Source organism: Orycteropus afer, unplaced genomic scaffold (assembly GCF_000298275.1).
Source record: "Orycteropus afer afer isolate SDZICR_OR568_19922 unplaced genomic scaffold, OryAfe1.0 scaffold00119, whole genome shotgun sequence".
Lineage (NCBI taxonomy): Eukaryota > Metazoa > Chordata > Mammalia > Tubulidentata > Orycteropodidae > Orycteropus > Orycteropus afer.
This window is the reverse complement of record NW_006921706.1, coordinates 7,522,322-7,547,433: the sequence shown is the minus strand read 5'-3', so window position 1 is coordinate 7,547,433 and position 25,112 is coordinate 7,522,322. Positions and strand designations below refer to the sequence as shown.

The following is a 25,112-nucleotide window of genomic DNA, read 5'->3' as shown; positions in this document are numbered from 1 at the left end:
GGCTACCGCCACTGTGGAGTGGCCAATCTGCCAGCAGCAGAGACCAACACTGAGTCCGCGATATGGAACCATTCCTTGGGGTGATCAGCCAGCAACATGGTGGCAGGTTGATTACATTGGACCACTTCCATCATGGAAAGGACAGCATTTTGTTCTTACTGGAATAGATACTTATTCTGGATAGGGATTCGCCTTCTTTGCACACGATGCTTCTTGCCAAAACTACCATTCGTGGACTTAGAGAATGCCTTATCCACCATCATGGTATCCCACACAGCATTACTTCAGATCAAGGGAATCACTTCACAGCAAAGGAAGTGTGGCAGTGGGCCTATGCTCATGGAATTCACTGGTCTTACCATGTTCCCCATCATCCTGAAACAACTGGCTTGATAGAATGAAGGAATGACTTACTGAAAACGCAATTACAGCACCAGCCAGGTGGCAATACCTTGAAAGGTTGGGGCAGTGTTCTCCAAGAGGCTGCATATGCTCTAAACCAGCATCCAATATATGGTTCTGTTTCTCCAATAGCCAGGATTCACGGGTCCAGGAACCCCAGGGTGGAAATGGGAGTGGTACCACTCACTATTACCCCTAGTGACCCACTCAAAAAGTTTTTGCTCCCTGTCCCTGCTACCCTATGCTCTGCAGGTCTGGAGATCTTAGTCCCAATGGGAGGAATGCTCCCACCTGGAGAACAATACTGATTGCGTTGAACTGGAAATTAAGACTGCCACCCGGCCATTTTGACTTCCTCATGCCTCTGGATCAACAGACAAAGAAGGGCATTACTGTATTGTCTGGTGTGATAGATTCTGATTACCAAAAGGAAATTGGATTGACAGTACATAATGGAGGTAAAGAAGAATATGCCCAGAATGCAGGAGATTCTTTAGAACGTCTCTTAGTACTACCATGCCCTGTGGTTAAAGTCAATGGAAAATTACTACAACCCAATTTTGATATGACTAGTAGTGGCCCAGACCCTTCAGGAATGAAGATTTGGATCATCCGACCAGGCAAAGAACCACAACTAGCTCAGGTGCTGGCTATGGGCAAGGGAAATATAGAATGGGTGGTAGAAGAAGGTAGTTCTGAATATAAGCTACAACCACGTGACCAGTTGCAGAAACGAGGACTGATTGTTACATTTCTTCATTAGATATGTGCATGAAGTATTTTTGTTTCCTTCTATGATGAACTGTGAAGTGTAAATAAGGTTAATGCATTTTGGTTGTATGTGTGTTAGTGTATCATGTCAGGTGCAAATATGACTTTGTAATTGTCCTTATTTAGAGATTATATATGGTTAAGAAGATGTGTACAACTGCCAAGCTGGCAAGGGGTGGACTGTGATAGTTGGAGCTGTGTGTCAGCTTGGCTGGACCACAATTCTGTGTGGTTTAAGCATTGTGATGTGGGTTGTTCCAATGATGGGATCAGATGTATATGTTTTCAGCAGCCAGTCCATTGAAAAGGAGTTTCCCTAGGGTTATGGACTGCTTCCAGTATATTTATGGACATCCTGGGAAAAGAGACATTATTCTGTGGATCGGGATTCTTTTGTTCTGCCTACAACTGTCTGTGAGTGAACAATCCACCATTTGGCCTGAAGATCTTGGATTCATCATTCATTGGAGTCAACAGCCAGTATACTGTCTGCCAACCTTGAGTTCCTCACCCCCTGCAGCTGTGTGAGTCAGGAAGAGCCTCCAGCTTGACATTTGATCTAAGAACTTTAGACTTCCCAGCTTCTATAAGTGTGTGAGCCATTTCCTAAGATAAATTTCTCTTTGTCTCTCTCTCTCTCTTTATATAAGCTTTACTGGTTTTGCTTCTCTAGAGAACCCAGTCTAACACAGTACACTTGACAAACGTGGATATTTTGTATTCCATTCCATTTAAAAGAAAATTCTGGTTGTGAACCAATAAATAGATTTCATGACTCAGTATAGGGTAGCAGCTATTCTTTTGAAAATCACTTTCTTAAAGGTCCAGATTTATATTTTTTCCCCAGATTTGGGTTTAAATTTAATTTTCCATTTATTAAGTCAGAAAATATTTGTTAGAGGAATGGATCAACAAACTGTGCTACATACATACATTGGAATATTGTACAATGTTAAGAACAGTGAAGAATCTGAGAAACATCTCATAACATGAATGAACTTAAAGGACATTATGCTGAGTGAAATTAGTCAATCACAGACAGACAGATACTGCATGAGGCCAGTGTTGTAAAAAGTCAAGAAAAGGGTTTCACAAAAAATAAGTACTCTTTGATGGTTACCAGGGCCACATGGGTTAAACCCATTTGGGTTTAAGAGAGGTTAAACCACTAACTGTGGACCGTAGACATATAACTTGGGTAAAGGGGGAAGCAAATAAATAACTGAACTTGTAAAAAAGAAAAAGACCTATTTGTTAGGCATCTGTAAGTGAACCTGAGATTCAAAAATGACTATATGAGAGCATATGTTCTCAAGAAGCCTTCAGTCTTTAAGGGTGGATACTTAAAACAATTCATGTACTTGTAGAGATAGAATATAATAGATGGGATGGAGAGACAAAGTGTTACAAGAATTCAAAGGTAAGAGACAGTACCTCTTTTTAGGGACTTTATGAAAGTAGCATTGATTCGATCTTAAAGGATGAGTGTAATTCGGACAAATAGAGATAGATAGTGGGGAAATGAGTACACCAGAGGTAACAGTGTGAGCAGGGATTAGGTACTAATACATACACTGAGATATTGAAGATTTTAGAGTATTCTCTTAAAGTTTAGAACATATGTTACTTGATCTGATTTTATATATATATATGTATATAAGCTCTAGGATGCTAACCAGAAGGTTGGTGGTTCAAACCCACCATCCACTCCTTGGAAGGAAGGTTGGCAATCTACTTCCATAGTGATAGTGCCTTGGAAACCCAAGGAGGGGTCACTATGAGTCGGATATGACTCGACGCAGTGAGTTTTTTTGGTGATATATGTATATGCATATATATATATATATGCATTTATATGTGTGTGTGTGTGTGTATGTATATGTGTGTGTGTATATATATATATATATATATATGTATGTATGTGTGTGTGTGTATGTGTGTGTGTGTATATATATATATATATATATATATATATATAATTTGTGTTTTGGAACCATCTGGAGCAGTGAAATGATTATGGTTGTTTCTCACTTATGATCTAAGAGTGATAAATAGATGTTATTGATGTGGTATTCCTTTGTTAAAGGAAAATAATAAAAGTTTCCTTACAGTTTTACTGAAAGTATTCCACCTGCCCTAACATTTGTCAGTTTTTGGTATTTTAAAAATAATTTTTGCTGTTTTTTATTGTAGTAAACTCACTGCCATCAAGTCGGATCTGACTCATAGCAACTCTTTCCTTGGGTTTCCAAGGTAGTATCACTACGGATGTAGATTGCCCCCATCTTCCTTCCAAGTTTATTGTAGTAGAAGAAAATAATTTCAGTAATGTTCTGAGGATCTAAAATAAGCTCTGGTGGCATAATGGTTAAAGCATTTGGCTGCTAACCAAAAGGTCAGTGGTTCGAACCCACTTGCAGTTCTGTGGGAGAAAGATGAGGCAGTCTGTCTCTGTAAAGATTTGCAGCCTTGGAAACCATAAAGGGCAGTTCTACTCTGTCGTAAAGGGTCACTATGAGTTGGGATCAACTCAGTGGCAGTGGGCTGGGTTTGGTTTTGGGTGAACCTAAAACATAACAATGATGTGAAGAATGTTAATTATCCTTTTGGAATCAATTATGTGGTGAATTGTTTATTGAATTATATGATAAGTGTTAAAATACATATGTTCTTTATCTAATAACTATCTAAATCCACATTAAGTTGCTATATAAAGATACTTTTATACTATTCAAAATATAAGATCCAATGGAAACAATTTTTAAAGTCTCGCAATCTGCTCAGCAAAAAAAAATAACTTATCAGTAGGTTAGTATATAATCAATTAATAGCTTCTCCAAGTTTTTGTCCATCTTTATTTCGGTTTCACATCTGGAAACATCTCCAGCATTAAGAAGGGAAGTTACTTTGCAAAGCGATTGCGACTGTGAACCAGTACGTCGTGATTGGTGGTTATTTGCAGTTGAATATTAACATGTTATTACTTTGAGCAACCTTAATAGATAATAAAAGAAGTTACAAATTAAAGGCTAAAGTACTGAGTTCAAGATAAGTCTGCCATTTATTAGGTGTCTCTCACATTGGGCAAGGTACTATAATTTGGAGAAATTGTGCTCATCTATAAAATGGATATAATAAATGTGTTGTACCAAATGGATTTGTGAAGTATTTTTCAAATGCTAGTTTGGTGTTGTTAAAATGGCTCTGTTGACAAATATTCCTTATTGGTACTTATAAATGCATTTCTATGTTAAATGTATATTATGCATTAAAAACCCCACCCAAACCCCCTGCTACTAAGTCAGTTCTGACTCCTAGTGACCCTATAGGACAGAATAGAACTGCTCCATAGGGTTCCCAAGGCTGTAAATCTTTTCAGAAACAGACTGTTTTATCCATCTTTCTCCCACGGAGCAGCTAGGCAATTAGAACTGCTGACCTTTTGGTTAGCAGCCAAATGCTTTTAACCACTGGGTCACCAGAGCTTCTTTATGCATTAAAAAAACTAGCTATTATCTGTGGAGGTAGGTCTGTGTGTGGAGGTGCGTGTCTATCTTTTTCTGGGTCATTGTCTTTGTCTGAGTGTGCCTGTGGGCAGGCATGTCTGTCTGTGGGTTTGTAGGCATTGATGTGCCTACAGGTGTCCCCTGCTGGATGGGCACTGTGCTTCCACATACATTGCTCTTTGCATGTGCACATCTGTAAGTGCATAAGCCAGTGTTTATTAGTTGGAGTATCAGGAGGTTGAATGAGTAGCAATTAGATCATCAGGTTTTGCCTGTTGGCACTTAAAAACAAGGCAGGAAAACAACACCAATTGTTCATATTGACGGAAATGCAGCACAAGAAGTTTGGAGTTTTTATTTTTATCTTAGGTTAGGTAATAATTGCATTTAAAATTCTTTTGCGTGCTCCTTAAAGCAGTATAAAATTGTGGTAAAGAGAGCAGATGCTGAAATTTTACTTCCTGTATTCAAATCCTGGCATGACTTTTTAGCAAGTTTTTTAACCTCTTTACAACTTAGTTTCCTATTCTCTAAATTAGAGTTAGTAATAGTACTTAACTTATTTGCTTTTGTTGAAAAATAGATAATTCACATAAAAGGAGTTGGCAGAATATTTTCTATATTGCTGTTCTTAACGTTCTGAGCTGCTATTGAATCGGTCCTCGACTCATGGTAACTTGATGCACAACAAAATGAAATGCTACCTGGTCCTGTGACATCCCCATGATCAGTGCAGACTGGGCCATTGTGATCAATAGGGTTTTCGTTGGCTGATTTTTGAAGTAAATCGCCAGGCCTTTCTTCCTTGTTCGTCGTAGTCTGGAAGCTCTCCTAAAATCTTTTCAGTATCATAGCAACACACAAGCCTCCACTGACAAATGGGTGGGTAGTGGCCAGGAATTGAACTAGATTTTCCAGATGATAGGCAAGGTTCTACCACTAAACCACCAATATCTCACTCTACATTTCTGCTGTAAAGTCAGCTCTGACTCATAGTGACCCCATGTACTACAGACTGAAACACTGACCTGTTCTGCACCATTCTCACAGTACTTTCTGTGCTTGAGCCCGTCATTGCAGCCACTGTGTCAGTCCATCTCATTGAGGGTCTTCCTCTTTTTCACTGACCCTCCCCTTTACCAAGCACAATACCCATCTTGAGGGACTGGTCCCTTCTGACCAAAGTGAGACAAAGTCTGGTAATTCTCACTGCATTTCTTCCAGGACAGATTTGTTTGTTCTTCTGGAAGCTCATGGTATTTTCAGTATTCTTTGCCAACACCACAATTCAGAAACATCAACTCTTCTTTGGTCTTCCTGATTCATTGTCCAACTTTCACACATATATAAACCCAGCCAAACTCACTGCCATCGCTCATAGCGACCCTCATTGGGTTTCTGAGGCTGTAAATCTTTACAGAAGTAGATTGCCCCCTCTTCCTTCTGAGGAGCTGCTGGTGGGTTTGAACCACCAACCTTCTGGTTAGCAGTCAAATGCCTTATCCACTGTACCACCAGAGCTCCTTACACATGTGTATGAGGCGATTGAAAACAACATGGCTTGGGTTAGGTGCACCTGAGTCTTCAAAGTGACATCTTTGCTCTTTAACACTTTAAAGAGGTCTTTTGCAATAGATGGTGCTGTTTTGCTAGTGGTCAATAAAGAGCTATCATGTAGGCAGGTTTTTATTATGCTTTTCTTGTGGGCTTGACACATCAAAGAAACTGGCCTACACTAGTTATTCCTTGAATAGTAATTAAAAAGAATATGCTACCAGTCAGAATGTGCTTACTTCATCAGAGCATTTTCAGTATGCTGAATTATTTGTTAAAACTATATTGCCTTCATTTGGCAAAGTAAATTTCTATTCTAGGAATACCTCTTATACAAAGAGGATATGTCTTAATGTCACAGTCAGTTGTTAGCAATGTCATTAACAGAAGTAGATTTCATACTTAAACTTTGCAGAAGTCTTCTGTTTTCCAGTAGCTTATTCATCTTTTCCTTGCAAGGCAGGAAGCATAGCTTCTAGCCCTCTTCACTTATCTGTGCATACTCCGTTCAGTTAGCACTATTTCCCACTTGGCACTTTAGAAGGTAATCACAGCCTTGGGTCTATCATTTCTTTCGTTCCAGATGACTAAGCTAAGACTTCTTGCTTCATTTGAGCCAGGTCACTGCTTTGTGCTCTTCAGCTGTTACTTTCACTGACCTGGTATTGAGGATATTATAATTTCCTCCAAAAAATCTTGTATAAAGCCTACTGTGTTAAAAAGGAAGTTGTTTGTTGCTCCTTTCCCCTCTGAATGTATGAGAGTTCTACTTGTTTCATGTCTTTGTCAGCATTTGGTGTTGTCTTTTAACTTTAGCCATTCTGATGGGTATTCATTTATAGTTCCCTGATGAGAGTGATGCTGAGCACCTTGTCTTACACAGATTGCCTGTTTGGATATTCTCTTTCGCTAAGTGTTCAGGTCTTTTACCCATTCTTTAAATATTTGTAGGAGGTTTTTTTTTTTTTTTGAGGCGGGGGGGGAGCGTAGTCCAGATATGAGTCCTTTGTTGGAGATGTGTGTTGTGAATATCTTTTCTAGTAATGTTGTCTACATTTTCACGCTCTTATGGTATCTCTGCTTTATTTTTTAAAATAAGAAATCATAGCTTTAATTTTTGTTTCTAGCTTGTATCCACCAGGTTCTGAATGGATACTGCCTATTGAGCTTCTCTGAGTAGATGCAGCCTCACTAACGTAAGATTTTTAAAAAGGGACAGTGCCTTTGAATGAAGGAAAGGGCTTCCAGGCAGCCTCACTGCTGTACCAAGACTTAGGGCCTGCTGGGTGGGGCTTGGTCTGGCCTGTATTTCAGCCTAGTGCCTTAATGCTGGTCTAGTACTCAAACTGTTGAACCAAAAATTGCAGCCCAAGACAAGTTATCTTTAAATGTTCAAAGTTTCTAACTAAAGGACACAAATTATTTCTATTGTACAGTCTCCTTTCTGCTTTTAAAAAGATGTTTCTGTTAAATTGAAGAAGACCTCAAAATTAGTCCCACACTTTTGAATAAATTATATCCTAAAAGTTTGGTTATAAGTTAGGAATCTGAAAGCCAGGATGTATTTTTCCACTGAAACGTTTTGTGGAATCTAAATTCTCTGTAAGAGTGAGATGGACTCTAAGCATTGTGTGTAGCCATCTTTCTACTCTTTTTCTAAATGGGAAATAACTATTTAGGCTTCTCTTTTGGGATAGCAATGTATCGCCCATCTTGTCCTAATATCAGAAATAAGAATTAACTGAAATTCACAGCTATAACTGATGTTTATACTTGAACCTTGTTGCAAAGCTGACTGTAGGTAGGAAAGACTAACCAGATTTTTTTCACTCAAAAAAAAAAAAAAAAAACCAGATTTCTTGCTAGTGATAACCTGTAATATTTTTTCCTGGTTTCAGGCTACCTCTGTTTTTTCCTTCTCCATCTCCCTCTCTTTTCCTTTTCTTCCTGAAGCCTCAGGATCTTGGTTCCTTCACATTATCACCACTTAGTCCTTCTTAGTCAAATAGAATTCATTCTGAGAAATATTTCCCCTTCAGTCTCTGAGACAAGAACTAAATTTTTTGAGGCTGTTTTATTTTGTTTTCAAATACTGACAATAGTAGAGGAAACAAACAGTACAAAAATAGCAAATAAACAAGACAACGTTACCAAGTTTCCAAAGAATTACAATACAATGTGTTTCTGGTTCTCAGATTTTAAGTGGAGCAGTCCCTGTTTTTTCTTAATCTAATTCCACAGATGTTTTAGTCTTTTCTTTGTGAGTATATATGCTAATTCTTGCCTCTACAGTAGTTTTTTTTTTTTTTTTTTTCTTTTATGATCACTTACTTCCCAACTCTGTTAAATCTTCGTCTTAATATGGAAGGAACTCCTTTCATGTTTAAAGAAGGCTCCTTTGGCTTTCCCTCTTTATTTTTTCTTAATGCCACAGAGTAGCTGATAAATATTTAGAAATACAAGGTGAGCTTTATCTATAGTTCAGTTGAAAAATCTACATTCACTATCACTTAATGTTCCCTTTTTTAAAAAAATGTGATAAATGTATGTGTAAAATTTGAGATTTCAACAATCTTTACATGTGGAGTTTAGTGACATTAATTATATTCATCCTGTTGTTTAACCCTTATCTTTATTTGTTACTAAATTATACTGCCACACTTAACAGAAGCTCATTGTCTCCTGAATATTGAGTCTGTTTTCAAAGGAATGTTATGTTGGGTGTTTCATCTTCATAATTAGAGTGAGTAGGCCCACTGAAGTGGGGACCAAAGGTTTCTGCATGAGATGATGGAATGTGGGCTTAGAAAAGCTGTCTTGGGTACAGGTGCAGAGCGATAGATGAGGAGAAGAGGATTGTGTGTGGACAAAGATTACAATTTCTTTCATCCTTTTCCTCCCAGAGATAACATTGTGTTTACTCTCCACTGGTACTGAGGTTGCGGAGAAGAAGTATCTTCAGATTGAATGGACTCTGGTATCAAAGGGAGAAGAGAATGGAAATTCTAAGCAAAAGATGTGGTAGGCAAGAGTAGTTGCAGTTGCCATGTTGTTTTGTAGGGTCGCCTTTCTACTTAATATGGTGTAAATAATATAGGAACCACTTCTTTCTGAAGTAAAGGAGGACTTACAGGGTAATAATCTTTGCTTTCATTTCATATACTTCTTGATTCAAATTTGTAGTGTTCCAGGTATGTATGTATTTAGGAAAATGGATTTCCTTTGTACTTTAATCCCTACTGAATTGTAAAACAAGAGCATTAGTATGTTGTATTCCAGAGATAGAGTGTTGTGGGAAGTGTAAGTTTGCATTATTTAAATTGAGATCCCAAATAAAGTAAAGTGTGTAGCATAATGTATGTTTTTTGGGGGGAGGTTGTTAAATTGGCTTGGAACAAAAGGTTTTCTGGCTTATTTTGATGTCTCATTGTTAGGTGCTGTTGAGTCAGCTTTAACTCATAGCAACCCTGACTACGACAGAGTGAAACACTTCCCAGTCCTGTGCCAGCTTTCATAATCCTTGCTACACCTGAGCCCATCATTGCCGCCACTGTGTCAGTCCATCTCATTGAGGGTTTTCTTCCTTATTTGCTAACCCTCCTTTTTACCGATATCTTCTCCAGGGAATGGTCCCTTCTGACAACATGACCAAAGTAGGTGACACCAAGTCTAGCCATTCTCACTTCCAAGGAACATTCTGGCTATACTTTCTCTAGGACAAATTTGTTCCTCCTTCTGGCAGTCTGTGGTACTTAGAGTATTCTTCACCAATACTACAGCTCAAAAGCTTTGGTCAACTCAACTCTTCTTTGGTCTTCCTTGTTCATTGTCCAGCTTTCCAAGCATATGAGGCTTTCGAAAATACCATGGGGTCGGTTAGGTGTACCTTACTCTTCGAAGAGAAATCTTTGCTCTTCAGCACTTTAAAGAGATCTTTTGCAGCAGATTTGCCCAGGGCAGTATGTTGTCTGATTTCTTGACTGCTGCTTCCATGGGCATTGATTGTGGAACCAAGTAATATGAAATGTTTGACAACTTCAGTCTTTTCTCAATTGATCATGATGCTGTATATTGGTCCAGTTGTGAGGATTTTTGTTTTCTTTATGTTAAAGTGTAATCCATACTACAGACTTTAGTCTTTCATCTTCATCAGTAAGTGCTTCAGGTCATCTTCACTATCAGCAAGCAAAGCTGCGTCGTCTGCATATTGCAGGTTGTTAATGAACCTTCCTCCAATCCTGATGCCACTGTCTTCTTCATATAGTCCAGCCTCTTGGATTATTTGTTCAGCATAAAAATTGAATAAGTACGGTGAAAGGATAAAGCCCTGATGCACTCCCTTCCTGATTTTAAACCACACAGTATCCCCTTGTTCTATTTGAAGTACAGCCTCCGGGTCTATGTACAGGTTTCTCATGAGCCCAGTTTAGTATTCCAGAATTTCCATTCTTCTCAATATTATCCATAATTTATTATGATCCACAGAGTTGAATCCTTTTGCAAAATCAGTAAAACACAAGTAAACATCTTTCTGGTGTCTTTGCTTTTAGCTAAGATCCATCTGACATCATCAATGATATCCCTCATCCCACATCCTCTTCTGAACCCAGCTTGCATTTCTGGAAGTTCCCAGTTAATACACTGCTACAACTGTTTTTTAATTACCTTAAACAAGATTTTACCTATGTGTGATATTAATGATATTATTTGATAACTTCCACATTCTGTTAGATCACCTTTCTTTGGAATGGATACAGATGTCTTCCAGTCAGTTGACCAGATAGCTGTCTTCCAAATTTCTTGGCATAGATGAGTAAGTGCCTGCAGTGTGGCATCTGTTTGTTGAAACATCTGAATTGGTATTCCGTCAATTCCTGGAGCCTTGTTTTTTTTGCCAATTCCTTCATTGTAGCTTTGACTTCTTCCTTCAATACCATTGGTTCATGGTCATATGCCACCTCCTGGGATGAATGAACATCAACCAATTCTTTTTGGTACAGTGACTCTCAGTATGCCTTTCATCATCTTTTCATTCTTTCTGCATCATTCAGTATTTTGCCCATGGAATCTTTTAATATTGAAACTTGAGGCTCGAATTTTTTCTTCAGTTCTTTCAGCTTGAGAAATGCCTAGCATGTTCTTACCTTTTGATTTTCTAACTCCAGGTCTCTGCACATTTCATGATAATTGACTTTGTCTTCTCCAGCTGCTCTTTGAAATCTTCTGTTCAGCTCTTTTATCTTGCCATTTCTTCTATTTACTTTAGCTACTCTATGTTCAAGAGCAAGTTTTAGAGTCTCTTCTGACATCCATTTTGATAATTTCTCCCTTGTCTTTCTTATGACCTTGCTTTCTTTATGGATGATGATCTTTTTTTTTTTTTTTTTTTCCTTCCTTTTATTGTGCTTTGGGTGCAAATTCACAGAGCAAAATTTGTTTTACATTCAACAGTTCGTGTACATTTGATTTCATGCCCTGATTACCATCCCTGACCATAATGCACTCTTCTCCTCCCATCCCTGTGACTACCTCCTCCTTGTGCCCTTACTAAGTATGCATCCTGTCTGTCCAGCTTTCCTTCCATGTGAATAGTGCCCCATGGCCAATTGCTCTAAGGAGTGGGTGCATCACTCTGGGGTGGGTGTTCTGCATGTAAGTCTTTCTACTGTTGGACTGAGAGCCAATCCCTGGGAGTGAGTCCAATCCTAGGCCTGGAGGATATCCCAGGGCCATAGTCTTGGGGGTTCCACCAGACTCTATCTGACCAGTAATACTGGTCATTTTTGTGTTTTTGAATTTTGTTCCACATTTTTCCTCCCGCTTTATCCAGGATCTCCAGTTTTGATCCCTTCTCGAGTAGTTGGCATTGGTAGCTGGGCACCATCTAGTTCTTTTGCAGAAGTCTCGGTGTCCATCATATCCTTTGGACTAATTATTTCCAGATGGCTTTTATTTTCTTCACTCTTCTTTGCTTCAGATGAGGGGAAACCATTAGTTGCATCTTAGATGGCTGCTCAAAAGTTTTTAAGACCCCTGTTGCTACTCACCAAAGTAGGTTGTGGAACAAGATTTTTATGTACTATACTGTGCCAGTTGAGCTTGGTGTCCCCCAGTAGTATGGTCTTGAGTCAGCAGGTCTGGTGATTCTCTCTCTCTCTCATGGTGTTTGGTTGTCTCTGAGAGGTTAGTCCAACTCTGACTTCTGTTGCTTCTGTAATGAGTGTGGCTAATTTTGTGTCACTAGAATCTATGTGGTGCAGTGCCTAAGGCGTTTGACTGCTAACCAGAAGGCTGGTAGTTCAAACCCATCAGCCACTCCTTGGAAGGAAGATTGGGCAATCTACTTCCATAGAGATACTGCCTTGGAAACCCAAGGAGGGGTCACTGTGAGTTGAATCACCTCGAAGGCAGTGAGTTTGGTTTGGTTTTATTTTATTTATTTATTTATTTTTGCGACTCTATGTAAGATTATCTTCAGCTCAATCTCTCCTTGGTCTAGGGTACATTCTTGTTCGCCAACCCCCACCTGATACTCTCAGTTGTCTATGTATGTCTGTGTAAATACTGTAGCCTGGTGTTTGGTGTTAGTGGTAATGCAGTATTGTGCACATACTAGTATTTGCCTCTGTTGCCTTTACCTTACATGTACGTTTTAGAATCCTTCCTTTCCCTGGTGTTGTCATGCTAGTTACAGACTCTTACCATACCATCTCTCCCATCCCTGGTAATCTACAGAGAGTTCCCTTTCCTAAGTAAACCCTTCCTTGGCTTTTTATAGTAATGGGCTCATACAATATTTGTCCTTCTGCGATTGACTCATTTCACTCAGCATAGTGTCCTCCAAATTCATCCACATTGTGAGATGATTTATTTGCCATTATCCTTTAATATAACCTAGTATTCCATTGTGTGACTGTACCGTAATTTGGTTATCCATTCTTCTGTTGATGGGCATCTGGGTAGTTTCCGTCTCTTTGCTATAGTGAATTGTGCTGTGATGAGCATGAGTGTGCATATGTCTGTTCTTGTCCTGTCTCTTACCTCTTTAGGATATATTCCTAGTAATGGAATTGCTGGATCAAATGGTATTTCTGTTCTCAGTTTTTTTAAAGAAATGCCATACCATTTTCCACAGTGGTTGTAACATTTTGCAGTCCCACATGGATGATGTTCTTGATGGCATCCCACAATTTGTCTGGTTTTCAGTCACTGGTGCTCATTGTGCCAAATCGGTTCTTCAAATGGTCTCTAAATTCAAGTGGGATATAATCAAGGTCATATTTTGTCTCTCGTGGACTTGTTTTAGTTGTCTTTAGCATCATCTTGAACTGCCTATGAGCGATTGTTGGTCTTCTCCGCATCAGCTCCTGGTCTTGTTTTGGCTGAAGATACCAAGCTTCTTTGTTGCCTCTTTCTACAGATATAGTCAGTCTGATTCCTGTGTATTTCATCTGTCCATGTGTACAGCTGCTGTTTATGTTATTGGAAAAAGGTATTTGCAATGAGAAACTCATGGGTCTTGCAGAATTCTGTCATGAGATCTCTGGCATCATCATTTCTATCACCAAGGCCATGTTTCCAACTACCGGTGATTCTTCTTTATTTCCAACTTTTGCATTCCAGTCACCAGGATTAATCAATAAAATCTTCAGTTTCCTTGTCTTTGGCTTTGGTGGTTAGTGCATAAATTTGAATGATACTTAGTATTAACTGGTCTTCCTTATAGGTTTATGGATATTACCCTATCACTGACAAAGTTGTGTTTCAGGATAGATCTTGAAACAGTCTTTGTGAATGTGCCATGCCATTCCTCTTCAATTTGTCATTCCTGGCATAGTAGATCATAAGGTTGTGCAATTCAAAATGACCAAAACCAGTCCATTTCAGCTCACTAATGCCTAGGTTATTGATCTTTCTGTATTCCATTTCATTTTTGACAATTTCCGATTTTCCTAGATTCAGACTTCATACATTCCATGTTCTGATTATTAATGGACGTTTGCAACTGTTTCTTCCCATTCTGAGTCATGCCACATCAGCAGATGGAGGTCCTGAAAGCGGAGGTCCTGAAAGCTTTTACTCCATCTAAGTCCTTAAGATTGACTCTACTTTGAGAAGGCAGCTCTTCCCCAGTCATATTTTGAGTGCCTTCCAACCTGTCGAGCTCATCTTCTGGCGCTATATCAGACAGAGTTTCACTGATATTCATAAGGTTTTTACTTGCCAATACTTTGGGAGTTCTGGTAGCACAGTCCCTAAGGCACTTGACTGCTAACCAGGAGGCTGGCGGTTCAAACCCTCCAGCCACTCCTCGGAAGGAAGATGGGGCAGTCTACTTCCATAGTGATACTGCCTCGGAAACCCAAGGAGGGGTCACTATGAGTTGGATCCAATTCAATGGCACATAACAACAACAACAACTTTGAGAAGTGGAGGGCCCTTTCCTTCTTCCTAGTGTGTCTTAGTCTGGAAGCTCTGTTGAAACCTGTCCACCATGGTGACACTGCTGGTATTTGAAATACTGGTGGCATAGCTTCCAGCCTAAGAGCAGCATGCAAGCCACTACAGTGTGACATACTTGTCCCAGAGATTTTGAAAATAGAGTTAGTAGGATTGAACAATTTAAAGGTTACTTTTGTTTCTTTGCTTTTTTTTAAGATTATTTAATTTCAAGGCTTTTTGTGCTTTTCTATGCATGTGTTCTTGTTCATTTTGAATCACCGCTAAAAACATAATACTCAGAAACATTTAATTTTATTCCTCTGTCCTAATTGAATGATAGGAGCTCTGGTAGCGTAGTGCCTAAGGCACTTGACTACCTACTAGAAGACTGGTGATTCAAACCCACCAGCCATTCCTTGGAAGGAAGGCTGGGCAATCTACTTCCATAGTGATACTGCCTCAGAAACCCAAGGAGGGGTTGCTATGAATTGGGTCCGACTCGAAGGCACATAACAACAATTGAATGACTTGTGCAATTTGAAATCCTGTTTATTTTTTATCACAGGAATAACGTGGTGATAACTTACTAATTTTGATTCATTTTCTCATGAAAATTAATGTTCTAGAAGAAAATGATACCATTTTAACAGAGAGCAAGGAACCCAAATAATAACAAAGATAATTTTACTTGTACATCTTTTGCAAGGACATTGTGTTTAGAAGCCTATAAGTTACAAGAACTTTTAAACACTCAAAGTTTGTAAAGATTTTAATATAAAAACCTGTCTACTGCCATTCAGTCGATTCTGACTCACAGTGACCCCCATAGGGTTTCTAAGGCTGTAAATCTTTATGGAAGTAGATTGCCCTGTCTTCCTCCTGCATAGCAGCTGGTGGGTTTGAACTGCTGATCCTCTGCTTAGCAGTCAAATGCCTCACCTGCTGCTCCACCAGAGCTTCATAATATCAGGGAAAGAATATATATTAAAAGAAAGAATATATATTATTTGTTTGAGTGTTTTTATTCTTCCATGATTTTTGTCTTTTGTTGTTTGTCACAGGTAAAAACAAAAGTTTTCCTAACAGCTTTATATACTTTTCCCCTTGAGCTTTTGTAGGCTTTCATAGTAATTATTTGTCACCATGGTTATTCAAGGTAAGTATTTAGATAATATCATAATACATTGCATTTTGCTGTGTCTGAGGAAATCAGTATATTTTCCACTGACTTTATTGTGTATGTACATCTTGGCTATTAGATAACATAAACTAGGTTCACCATAGGTGTTCAAAGAACAATTGCTAATTGACTGTTGTCATCTTTTCTACAAAAGAAAATATTACCAATATTAAATGACTTCCACAGAATTGCTAATGGTTCTCTTCAAACTGCTCAGGAATTTTTTATTCCTAGTAAAACTGAGTAGATTAAACATTACCTAAAATATATAGGTGAAAAATGAACTGAAAGGCATATTGTAGTAATGACTTTTTTTTTTAAGTTGTGTGGCTATATAGTGATATATACCACCTACTGCCAGCATTCATTGCTACTCACAGCTACCCTGCAGGACAGAGTAGAACTGCCCCCATAGGATTCCTAAGGCTGTAAATCTTTACAGAAGCAGACGACCTTATCTTTCTCCCACAGAACACTGGTGGGCTCAAACCACTGAACTTTTGGTTAACAGCCAAGTGCTTTAGCCACTGTACCACCAGGGCTCCTTACTAAGATATTAAGTGCTGGTAAGGTACTAATAATACTAAATAGCTTTGATTTTCACCAATGTCGGATTTGGAATTTTAAATAGTTTAGACTAGATCCATTTTGTGTATATAAAACAAGATCTTAGAAACTGATTTAGCTCCTGTATTAAGACATCAATTGTTGTTGATGTTATGTGCCGTCGAGTTGGACCTGACTTATAGCGACTCCTTCTTGGATTTCCAAGGCAGTATCACTACGGAAGTAGATTGCCCCATCTTCCTTACGAGGAGTGGCTGGTGGGTTTGAACCGCCAGCTCTCTGGTTAGCAGTCCAGTGCCTTAGACACTACACTACCAGAGTTCCCAAGACATTCAACAGGCAGGTGAAATAATAGTTTTTCACCTTAAAGATGATTTTAATAAATGAAGGTATTTCTGCGGTTACAAAGGTAAAATCTGAAGTAACTTGGAGAACTTTAGTCTACATATTTACCATCATTTGCAAATTACAGAAGAGAAACATTTGTAGAATATATTTATTTCTTGTTTTCAATAGTCTTAATCATAAAAATTTAGAAGAATAAATCATTGTGGTGAAATATTATCTCTTTTTGAACCCTTTGAGAAAAATAATTCATGTACCAATACCTAAAACTTAAAGAAATGCATACTTAGAGATTGGTATTCACTTTTATTCTCTTCTTGCTTTCCCTTTTCCCTGCCAAGCAGATTGCCAAACTGAGGCAGCAACTACAACGCAGTAAGCAGAGTAGCCGTCACAGTAAGGAGAAAGATCGTCAGTCACCTCTCCATGGCAACCATATAGCAATCAGTCACACTCAGGTAGGCTAAATCTTGTCCAGATTGAATAATTGCTTTTAGTTCCTCATAAGGAAAGAATACATTATTTTATTATTAAAAATAATAATTTAATAATATAAAAGCTAGCTCTACTAAATTACTGCTATTTCTTAAATTTTTTAGTTATGTTTTATTTTAAACTATATGCTTAATCTTCTCACTTGATAAAAATAACAATATATCTATCCTAGATAATGATACTGACCTGTGCTGAAATTCCAGCTCATTTACTTACTAAGCAGCTGTGGGTCTTATCATTTAATTTTTTTTCCACAGTTGCTTAATCAATCTATCTCTGTAATTTTCCCTATATTTTACATATGAAGAAATGTGAGGATTAGAGGCTTTTTTTCCTCCAAGAAATGTGAGCTAACATATTCTGTGAAACAAAATTTGGGAAATGCAGCTCTAGACCAAATTCACTTATGAATGTTGATATAAATCTTAACAAATCAAATATAATAGTAGAGCAAAAGAAACCCAAGCAGAGCAGTCCAGCTAGTATCCTATACACCTAATTTGCTGTCCCACTGTATAGCCTTGTGCAATGTTTCATAAAAGGCTTGCTCTCTTATAAACCAAAAAAAAAAAGAAAAAGAAACCCAAGCAGTGTATCAAAACAAATGGAAGGATGATTCAACATTCTTGTTAGTTGCCGTCGAGTCAGCTCTGACTCATGGTGACTTTATGTATAACAAAATGAAATATCACCCAGTACTGTGCCATCTTCTTAAGTGTTGGTATGCTTGAATCCATTTTTGCAGTTATTGTGTCAACCCCATCTTATTGAGGATTCCCCTTGTTTTTTGTGGGCAACCATAATGTCCTTTTCTAGCAATTGATCTTTCCTGATGACACGTCCAAAGTAAGCGGGTTGAAGTTTCGTCATCCTCTGTTTTAAGGAGTGTTCCTCTTGTATTTCTTCTAAGACCAATTTCTTTGTTCTTTTGGCAGTCCATAACATATCCAGTATTCCTTACCAACACCACAGTTTGAATGCATCAATTCTTCTGTTTTCCCTTTTCAATATCTAGTTAGGAAGTGTATCAATTTAGTGCACTGCATCCGAAAGTCAAAGTAGAAAAAAAAATTATTTGATTTCTTAGATACTGAATAGGAATAAAACTCAATATCGCGTTGTCGTTTCACAAAAAAAAACCCACAAAACTTACTGAACTAAAAAATAGGACACTTTCTAATGTTACTAACTGCAAATGTAGTAGACCCTAACAATAAATATTGGAGCGTTACTGTTAAAGAATAAATCACAGATGTATGTAATTATTGATAGTATTTGCTACTAGTTTAGAGGTTTCTAGAGAAGGCAGTGGGAGCTCTGGTAGCATAGTGCCTAAGGCACTTGACTGCTAACCAGGAGGCTGGGGGTTCAAACCCACCAGTCACTCTTCGGAAGGAAGGTTGGGCAATCTACTTCCATAGTGATACTGCCTGGGCAACCCAAGGAGGGGTCACTATGAGTCGGGGCCGACTCGACGGCACACAACAACAACAACAGAGAAGGCAGTAAGGAAAAGAAATAATTGGTATCACTATTTGCATATGATATTGTATATTTAGAAAATCAAAATGAATGAACTCACTTATTAAAAATATTAACAATGCCAAATGTTCATGAGGTTATAAACAATTAGAATACAGCCACTTTGGAAAGCAGTTTGGCATTTTCTTAAAAAGTTAAACCAATTCAGTTGCTGTCAGTTCTGTTCTAATGGCTGTCCTATGTGTGCCAGAGTCAGACTGCATTCCACAGGATTTTCACTGTCTGTGATCTTCCAGAAGTAAATCACCAGGCCTTTTTTCCAAGCCACCTGTGGATGAATTCATCCCACCGGCCTTTCAGTTAGCAGCTGAGCCTATTAACCATTTGTGCCACCCAGGGTCTCCAACACTTACCATACAACCTAGAAATTCCACTCTTTTATATCTATCCAAGATACATGAACCATACATCTACAACAAAGACTTGTACATGAGTCTCCATGGGAAAAAAAAACAAAAAAAACAAATATGCGTTGACTGGTGAATGGTGAAACATAATTTGATGTATCCATGCAGTGGAATACTATTTACCTATCCACCATGGTTGACCCTGCTGGTATTTAAATATAAGTGACATAGCTTCCAAAATCACAGTATCATAGACCACACAGTATGACAAACTGATGGATGGTGGTAAATGTGTATTACTAATCAATAATTATTTTTAAGCATTATTACAATGTCAAAAATTTTAATCTAATTTTTAACTACACACAACATAGTTGAATCCCAAAAGCATCATGCTAAGTCAAAGAAGCCAAGAACAAAAGGCTACATAAGTATGAGTCATTATATTAAATTCTAAAAATGGCATTATAGAGGGCAGAAAGTAACAGGGCAAGGGATTGACTTTAAAGAGGACCTAGGAAACTTTTTGGGATAATGTTGTTGTTAGGTGCTGTTTAGTAGGCTCTGACACATAGCAACCCTATATACAACAGAATGATACACTGCCTGGTCCAGCACCATCCTTATAATCTGTGCTATACTTGAACCCATCATTTAGCCACTTTGTCAGTCCATCTTGTTGAGGGACTTCCCCTTTTTCACTGACCCTTTACTTTACTAAGTATAATATCCTTCTCCACAACATGACCAAAGTAGGTGGGATGAAGTCTCACCATTCTTGCTTCTAAGGAACATTCTGCCTACGATTTGTTTGTTCTTCTGCCAGTCAATGGTGTTTTCAGTATTCTTTGCCAGTACTACAATTCAAAGGCATCAGCTCTTCTTCAGTCTTCCTCATTGTCCAGCTTTCACGTGCATATGAGGGGATTGAAAATACCATGGCTTGGGTTAGCCTTCAAAGTGACATCTTTGCTCTCCAACACTTTAAAGAGATCTTTTGCAGCAGTTTTGCCCAGTGCAATATGTCGTCTGATTTCTTGACTGCTGCTTTCATAGGTATTGATTGTGGATCCAAGTAAAATGAAATCTCTGAAAACTTCAATCTTGGGGTAATATTTTGGGGTAGCAAAAGGTTCTAAAACTTGATTGTACTGATAATTGCATGACTGTGTTTAACAAAGCTCTGTGAACTGCTTCCTGAAAAAGAGAGGATTGTATTATATGCAAATTATACCTCAGTAAAGCTGTAAAAGAAATAGGCGATTGGCAAACCTCAAACATTTCAAGTGAAAATTCATATGCCTTTCCTTTTTTCTTTATCTAGTAGAAGTAACATATTACTCATATTTATTATAAACACTTTTCCTCTAGGAGTTCAGTGTACTTACACTAGATTCATCAACTCAACCTTAAAAAAAGGACATACACTTATTCTCAATTTAGATTAATTTTTTCATTATTGTGATTATGCTTAATAATAATTATCTAGTTAGCTGCACATGCTTACCATGGCTCATCTGTCAGTTTGTCATGCTGTGGTGGCTTACGTAATGCTGGATTCTGGAAGCTGTGCCACCAGTATTTAAATACCAGCAGGGTCACATGGTGGACAGGTTTCAGTGAAAGTTCCTAAGGCAGACTAGTAGAAAGGCCTGGCTATCTACTTTAAAAAATTAACTAATGGAAACTTTATAGATCAGAAGAGAACATTGTCCAACTCACTTGCTTTGGACACGTCATCCAGAGGGATCATTCAGTAGAAGACATCACTTTTAGTGTAGTGCAGTGCTAGTGAGAACAAGACCCTCAGAGAGAGAAATTGAAACAATAGCTACAATGGACTATGGGCTCAAGTGTGCTGCCAATTGTGAGGATGATGCAGAACCAGGAAATGTTTCTTTCTGTTATGTGTAATAAGGTCACCATGGTTCAGAGTTAGCTCAGTGGCACCAGTCTGTCTGTCTGTCAAAACCAAAAGCCAAACTTGCTGCCATTGAGTTGGATCCGACTTACAGCGACCCCTCCTTCATGGCAATATCTCTACAGAAGTAGATAGTCCAGTCTTTCTTCCAAGGAGTGGCTGGTGGGTTTGAACTGCCAGCCTTCTGGTTTACAGTCAGATGCCTTAGGTACTGCGTCACCAGAGGTCCTATCTGTACATACTGAAGTATTTGTGGACAAAATCTGAAATACTCCAAAAACAGCAACAAAAAAAGATGAAACAAAATTGGCCAGTGTTTACCATTGTTGAAGGTGCATCATGTGCCCATTTGCGTACTTTATGCTATTCTTTATTCAGTGCACTTATACTAGATCCATCAACTTGACATTAAAAAAAGACATACACTTAAATAATTAAGTTTGGATTTTTCCATAATAAAAAGGGAGGAGGACTAAGAATTTAATGAGTTAATAAACTACAGACATACAGAAATCTGTTTTCTCTTTTATATTATCAATAACAAATTAGAAAATATAATTTAAAAAATGCAAAATGCCTAGATTTAAACTTAAATGTGCAAACTTTAAGGCTTTATTGAGGATATGAGATAGAAAATAGAGACATAAATAGAAAGCCTTATCATATTCATCAATGGGAAGACTCAGTATTTTTAAAATACCAGTTTATCCCAAATTAATGTACAAATCGTTTTGAGTTCTAGTGGAAATTCAAAAGGACTTTTATTGTTATTATTTGAATGATTGTTTCCATAGTGCATATGGACAAAGCAATGCCAATTAATTGAAAATTTGAAAAGACTTTCCCTACAAGATATTAAGATATATATAAAATTACAGCAATTATCATGTAGCTCTGGTATAGAAAATAAAAGGTCACAGCTCAGTGATAAATTTATAATAAATACTGTTAGAGCAGTTGGATTGCTATGTTGGAAAAAATACTAAGACCTCTTCCCCATTTCATATACACACACACAAAATCACTATAGGTTTAAGATACTTACATACGAAATTTAATACCATAAAGGTACTAAATGCTTGATTCTAAAAGAAACAAAAGATTTATTACAGAGTTAAAACTGTAATGCAAGTCCTCTTGAGCACCAATAAGAGAAAAAGGACATGAATAGGCAATAATTCACATGTAACAGTAGGGTAGCACTTAGTTTGGGAAATAATGTCTCAACCAGTCATGTCAGCTTCATTTGTTCAGTATAAGATACAGTCATATGTTGTTGAAATCAGCTCGATGGCAACAAATTTTTTTCATTTGTTTATTTGGAGTTTTTGCCTTACCTCCTTGCTTTAGCACCTAACTTTCTGGATGTGTATCTGAATTGATACTGTACTAGAAATATCAAAAATAACTGTTCATTAAGTTTAGATGTGAAGATTTACCCTGCTCTTTAGTTCTTGATTTCTCTGACCACAAATAATTTGACACTGTCTTTTCTTCTGTCTTCTAGGCTACTGGATCAAGATCAGTCCCTATGCCACTGTCAAATGTATCAGTGCCAAAATCATCTGTTTCACGTGTGCCCTGCAATGTAGAAGGAATAAGTCCTGAATTAGAAAAGGTATTCATTAAAGAAAATAATGGGAAGGAAGAAGTGTCTAAGGTAAGGTTACAGGGGACTTTCAAAAACTTTATTTTTCCTTTAACACTGTGAACTGACTCACACATAACTTTTGGTAATAGCTTTATTGAGATAAAATGAGTTCTGGTGACAATGGTTAAGCACTCAGCTGCTAATCAAAAGGTAGCTTTTTGTGTGTGTGTGTGTGTGTGTGTGTGTGATTTGGGTGAAGATTTACACAGCAAATTCACTTTCCATACAACAGTTCACATATACTTTGTCTCATGTCATTGACCACAGTTTACCACAGTGCAACAGCTCCCCTCCCACTTCCTCCCCATAGTTACCTCTTCCCAGTGTCCATCCCTCCATACACTCCTGCCCCCTGAGCTGTCTCCCTGTGCATAAGCAGCCCTTCTTTCTCCCATGATTGTTCTCTCCAAGGAGTGTATCTACTTGAGGTAAATGTTCAACTCATATGCCTGTATTTTGTTTGGCTGGAAACCACAGGTGTGGGTTCAATTCTAGACCTGAAGGGCAGCTAGGGGCCATAGTCTTAGTGGTTCCACCAGGCTCTATCGGACCAGCAAACCTGGTCCCCAAAAAGGTAGTGTTTTGAACCTGCTAGCTGCTCCGGGGAGAAAGAAGTGGCAGTGGCTTTCGTAAAGATTACGATCTTACAACCCTATGGGACAGTTTTACTGTCCTAGGGGGTCACTGTAAGTTGGAGTCAACTTGATGGCAAGTGGGTTGTTTTGGTTTTATTTTTTTTATTGAGATACAGTTCAAATACTATAGTAATTATCTGTCTTTTTTATTGTAGCCATCCTAGTGGATGGTCAGTGGCATCTCATGGTGTTGATTTGCATTTCCCTGATGGCTAATGATGCTGAACATCTTTTTTTATGCTTAACTGATGACCATTTGTATATATTCTTGGAGAAATCTCTGTTCTGATCCTTTAGCACATTTAAGTCATTTGTATTTTTTAGATACAAATCTTTTATCAGATATGATTTTAAGGTAGCTCCCATTTTGTGAGTTGTTTTTTAACTTTCTTGATGGTATCCTTTGAAATACATTTTTATTTATTTTTTCTTTTGCTGTTTATACTTTTAGTGTCATATCTGAGAAATCATTGCCTAATCCATAGTCATTAAGATTTACTCCTTCATATGCTTTCTTCTAAAAGTTTTACAGTTTTATCTCTTATATTTAACTCTTTGATCCATTATGAATTAATCAAAACTGCTTTGTAGATTACTTATGTCCCAGAAAAGAAATCTGGACACCACTGCATGTGAATCTATATTTGACCACATTTTTAAAGGTATACTCCACAAGAGAAACCATCAGTTATAACCTTTAGCTTAATTATTTCTCTGATACTTCTTTAGAAATAAAATATGATTTAATTTATATCAAATGTCTTTTTGCTTCCTTCAGCTAATGTGTAGCTTATAAAACTGTTTTAAAGTTTCATAATTGTTAGAGATCAATTTTGTATTTATAAAATAAAAAACTTATTGCTTCCTACCTATACTCAGCATTTTTAGGCATTATTCAGTTTTTTGTATATCCATCTAGATACTTAATGTGTGTACTGTTGTTGTTGTGTGTACTAGAAAAGATTAAATCATTGTATGAATGAATGTACCATAATTTATTTTACAAGTCTCCTGTTGATAGACATTCAGATTGCTTCCAGTTTCATCATCATAAACAGTGCTTTAGAAAACACTGTGTATTCTTGCACATAAATTTCTGGCAGTGAAGTTGCTGAGTCAAAATATTTGTACATTTTAAATTTCAACATATGTGGCCAAAATTACAGTCCCAAAAGATTATGCCATTATACTCTGCCTATACATTTCATGTTACATTTCTTTTTTTATCTACTGTGCTATAAAGGAACCTTTTGGGAGTTGGAAGTTACACCTTCTCTTAGCTATTACCTTTAATTTGTTTCCTTTATACATCAAGTAGAGTTTAAGGACAGTAATGTCAGGAAGTAAAATTGTTCTGATTTTTGGAGGATAATGTAGCCATTCATGTATTTGTTGATTTCTGAAGTATTTCAAAGAGAAACTATACTAAAATATAAAAATACTTAATAGTTCTACTTTTAAATAAGACATGTTCTAATTTTATAATTATTTTAAAGTAACTTACAACTTCATAACTAAAATATTAAATAGATATATGAGGAGGTATACTTAAAAGTCATGATAAATCATAGTATCACCGTTAGTGAATCTTTCAGTAGCTAAAAAAGGGAAATTGTCCAGTTATAAGTATATCAGTGTTGGTAATAGTAGATAAACTCTTTCCAAGCCTTTGTTGTTGTTGTTTGCCGTCGAGTCAGCCCCGACTCATAGCGACCCCTCCTTGGGTTTCCGAGGCAGTATCACTACGGAAGTAG

The 25,112-nt window shown here is 37.6% G+C and overlaps 1 protein-coding gene across 1 annotated transcript in view; it reads left to right on the top strand.

The window, feature by feature from the left end:
- The window catches only part of GLCCI1 (glucocorticoid induced 1), a 164,257-nt gene that overhangs the window by 120,158 nt on the left and 18,987 nt on the right, over positions 1-25,112 (top strand). The window contains exons 5-6 of the mRNA XM_007944091.1: positions 17,109-17,225; positions 22,580-22,732. Coding sequence (XP_007942282.1) covers positions 17,109-17,225; positions 22,580-22,732 — 270 coding nt within the window. The remainder of the gene's footprint in view (positions 1-17,108; positions 17,226-22,579; positions 22,733-25,112) is intronic.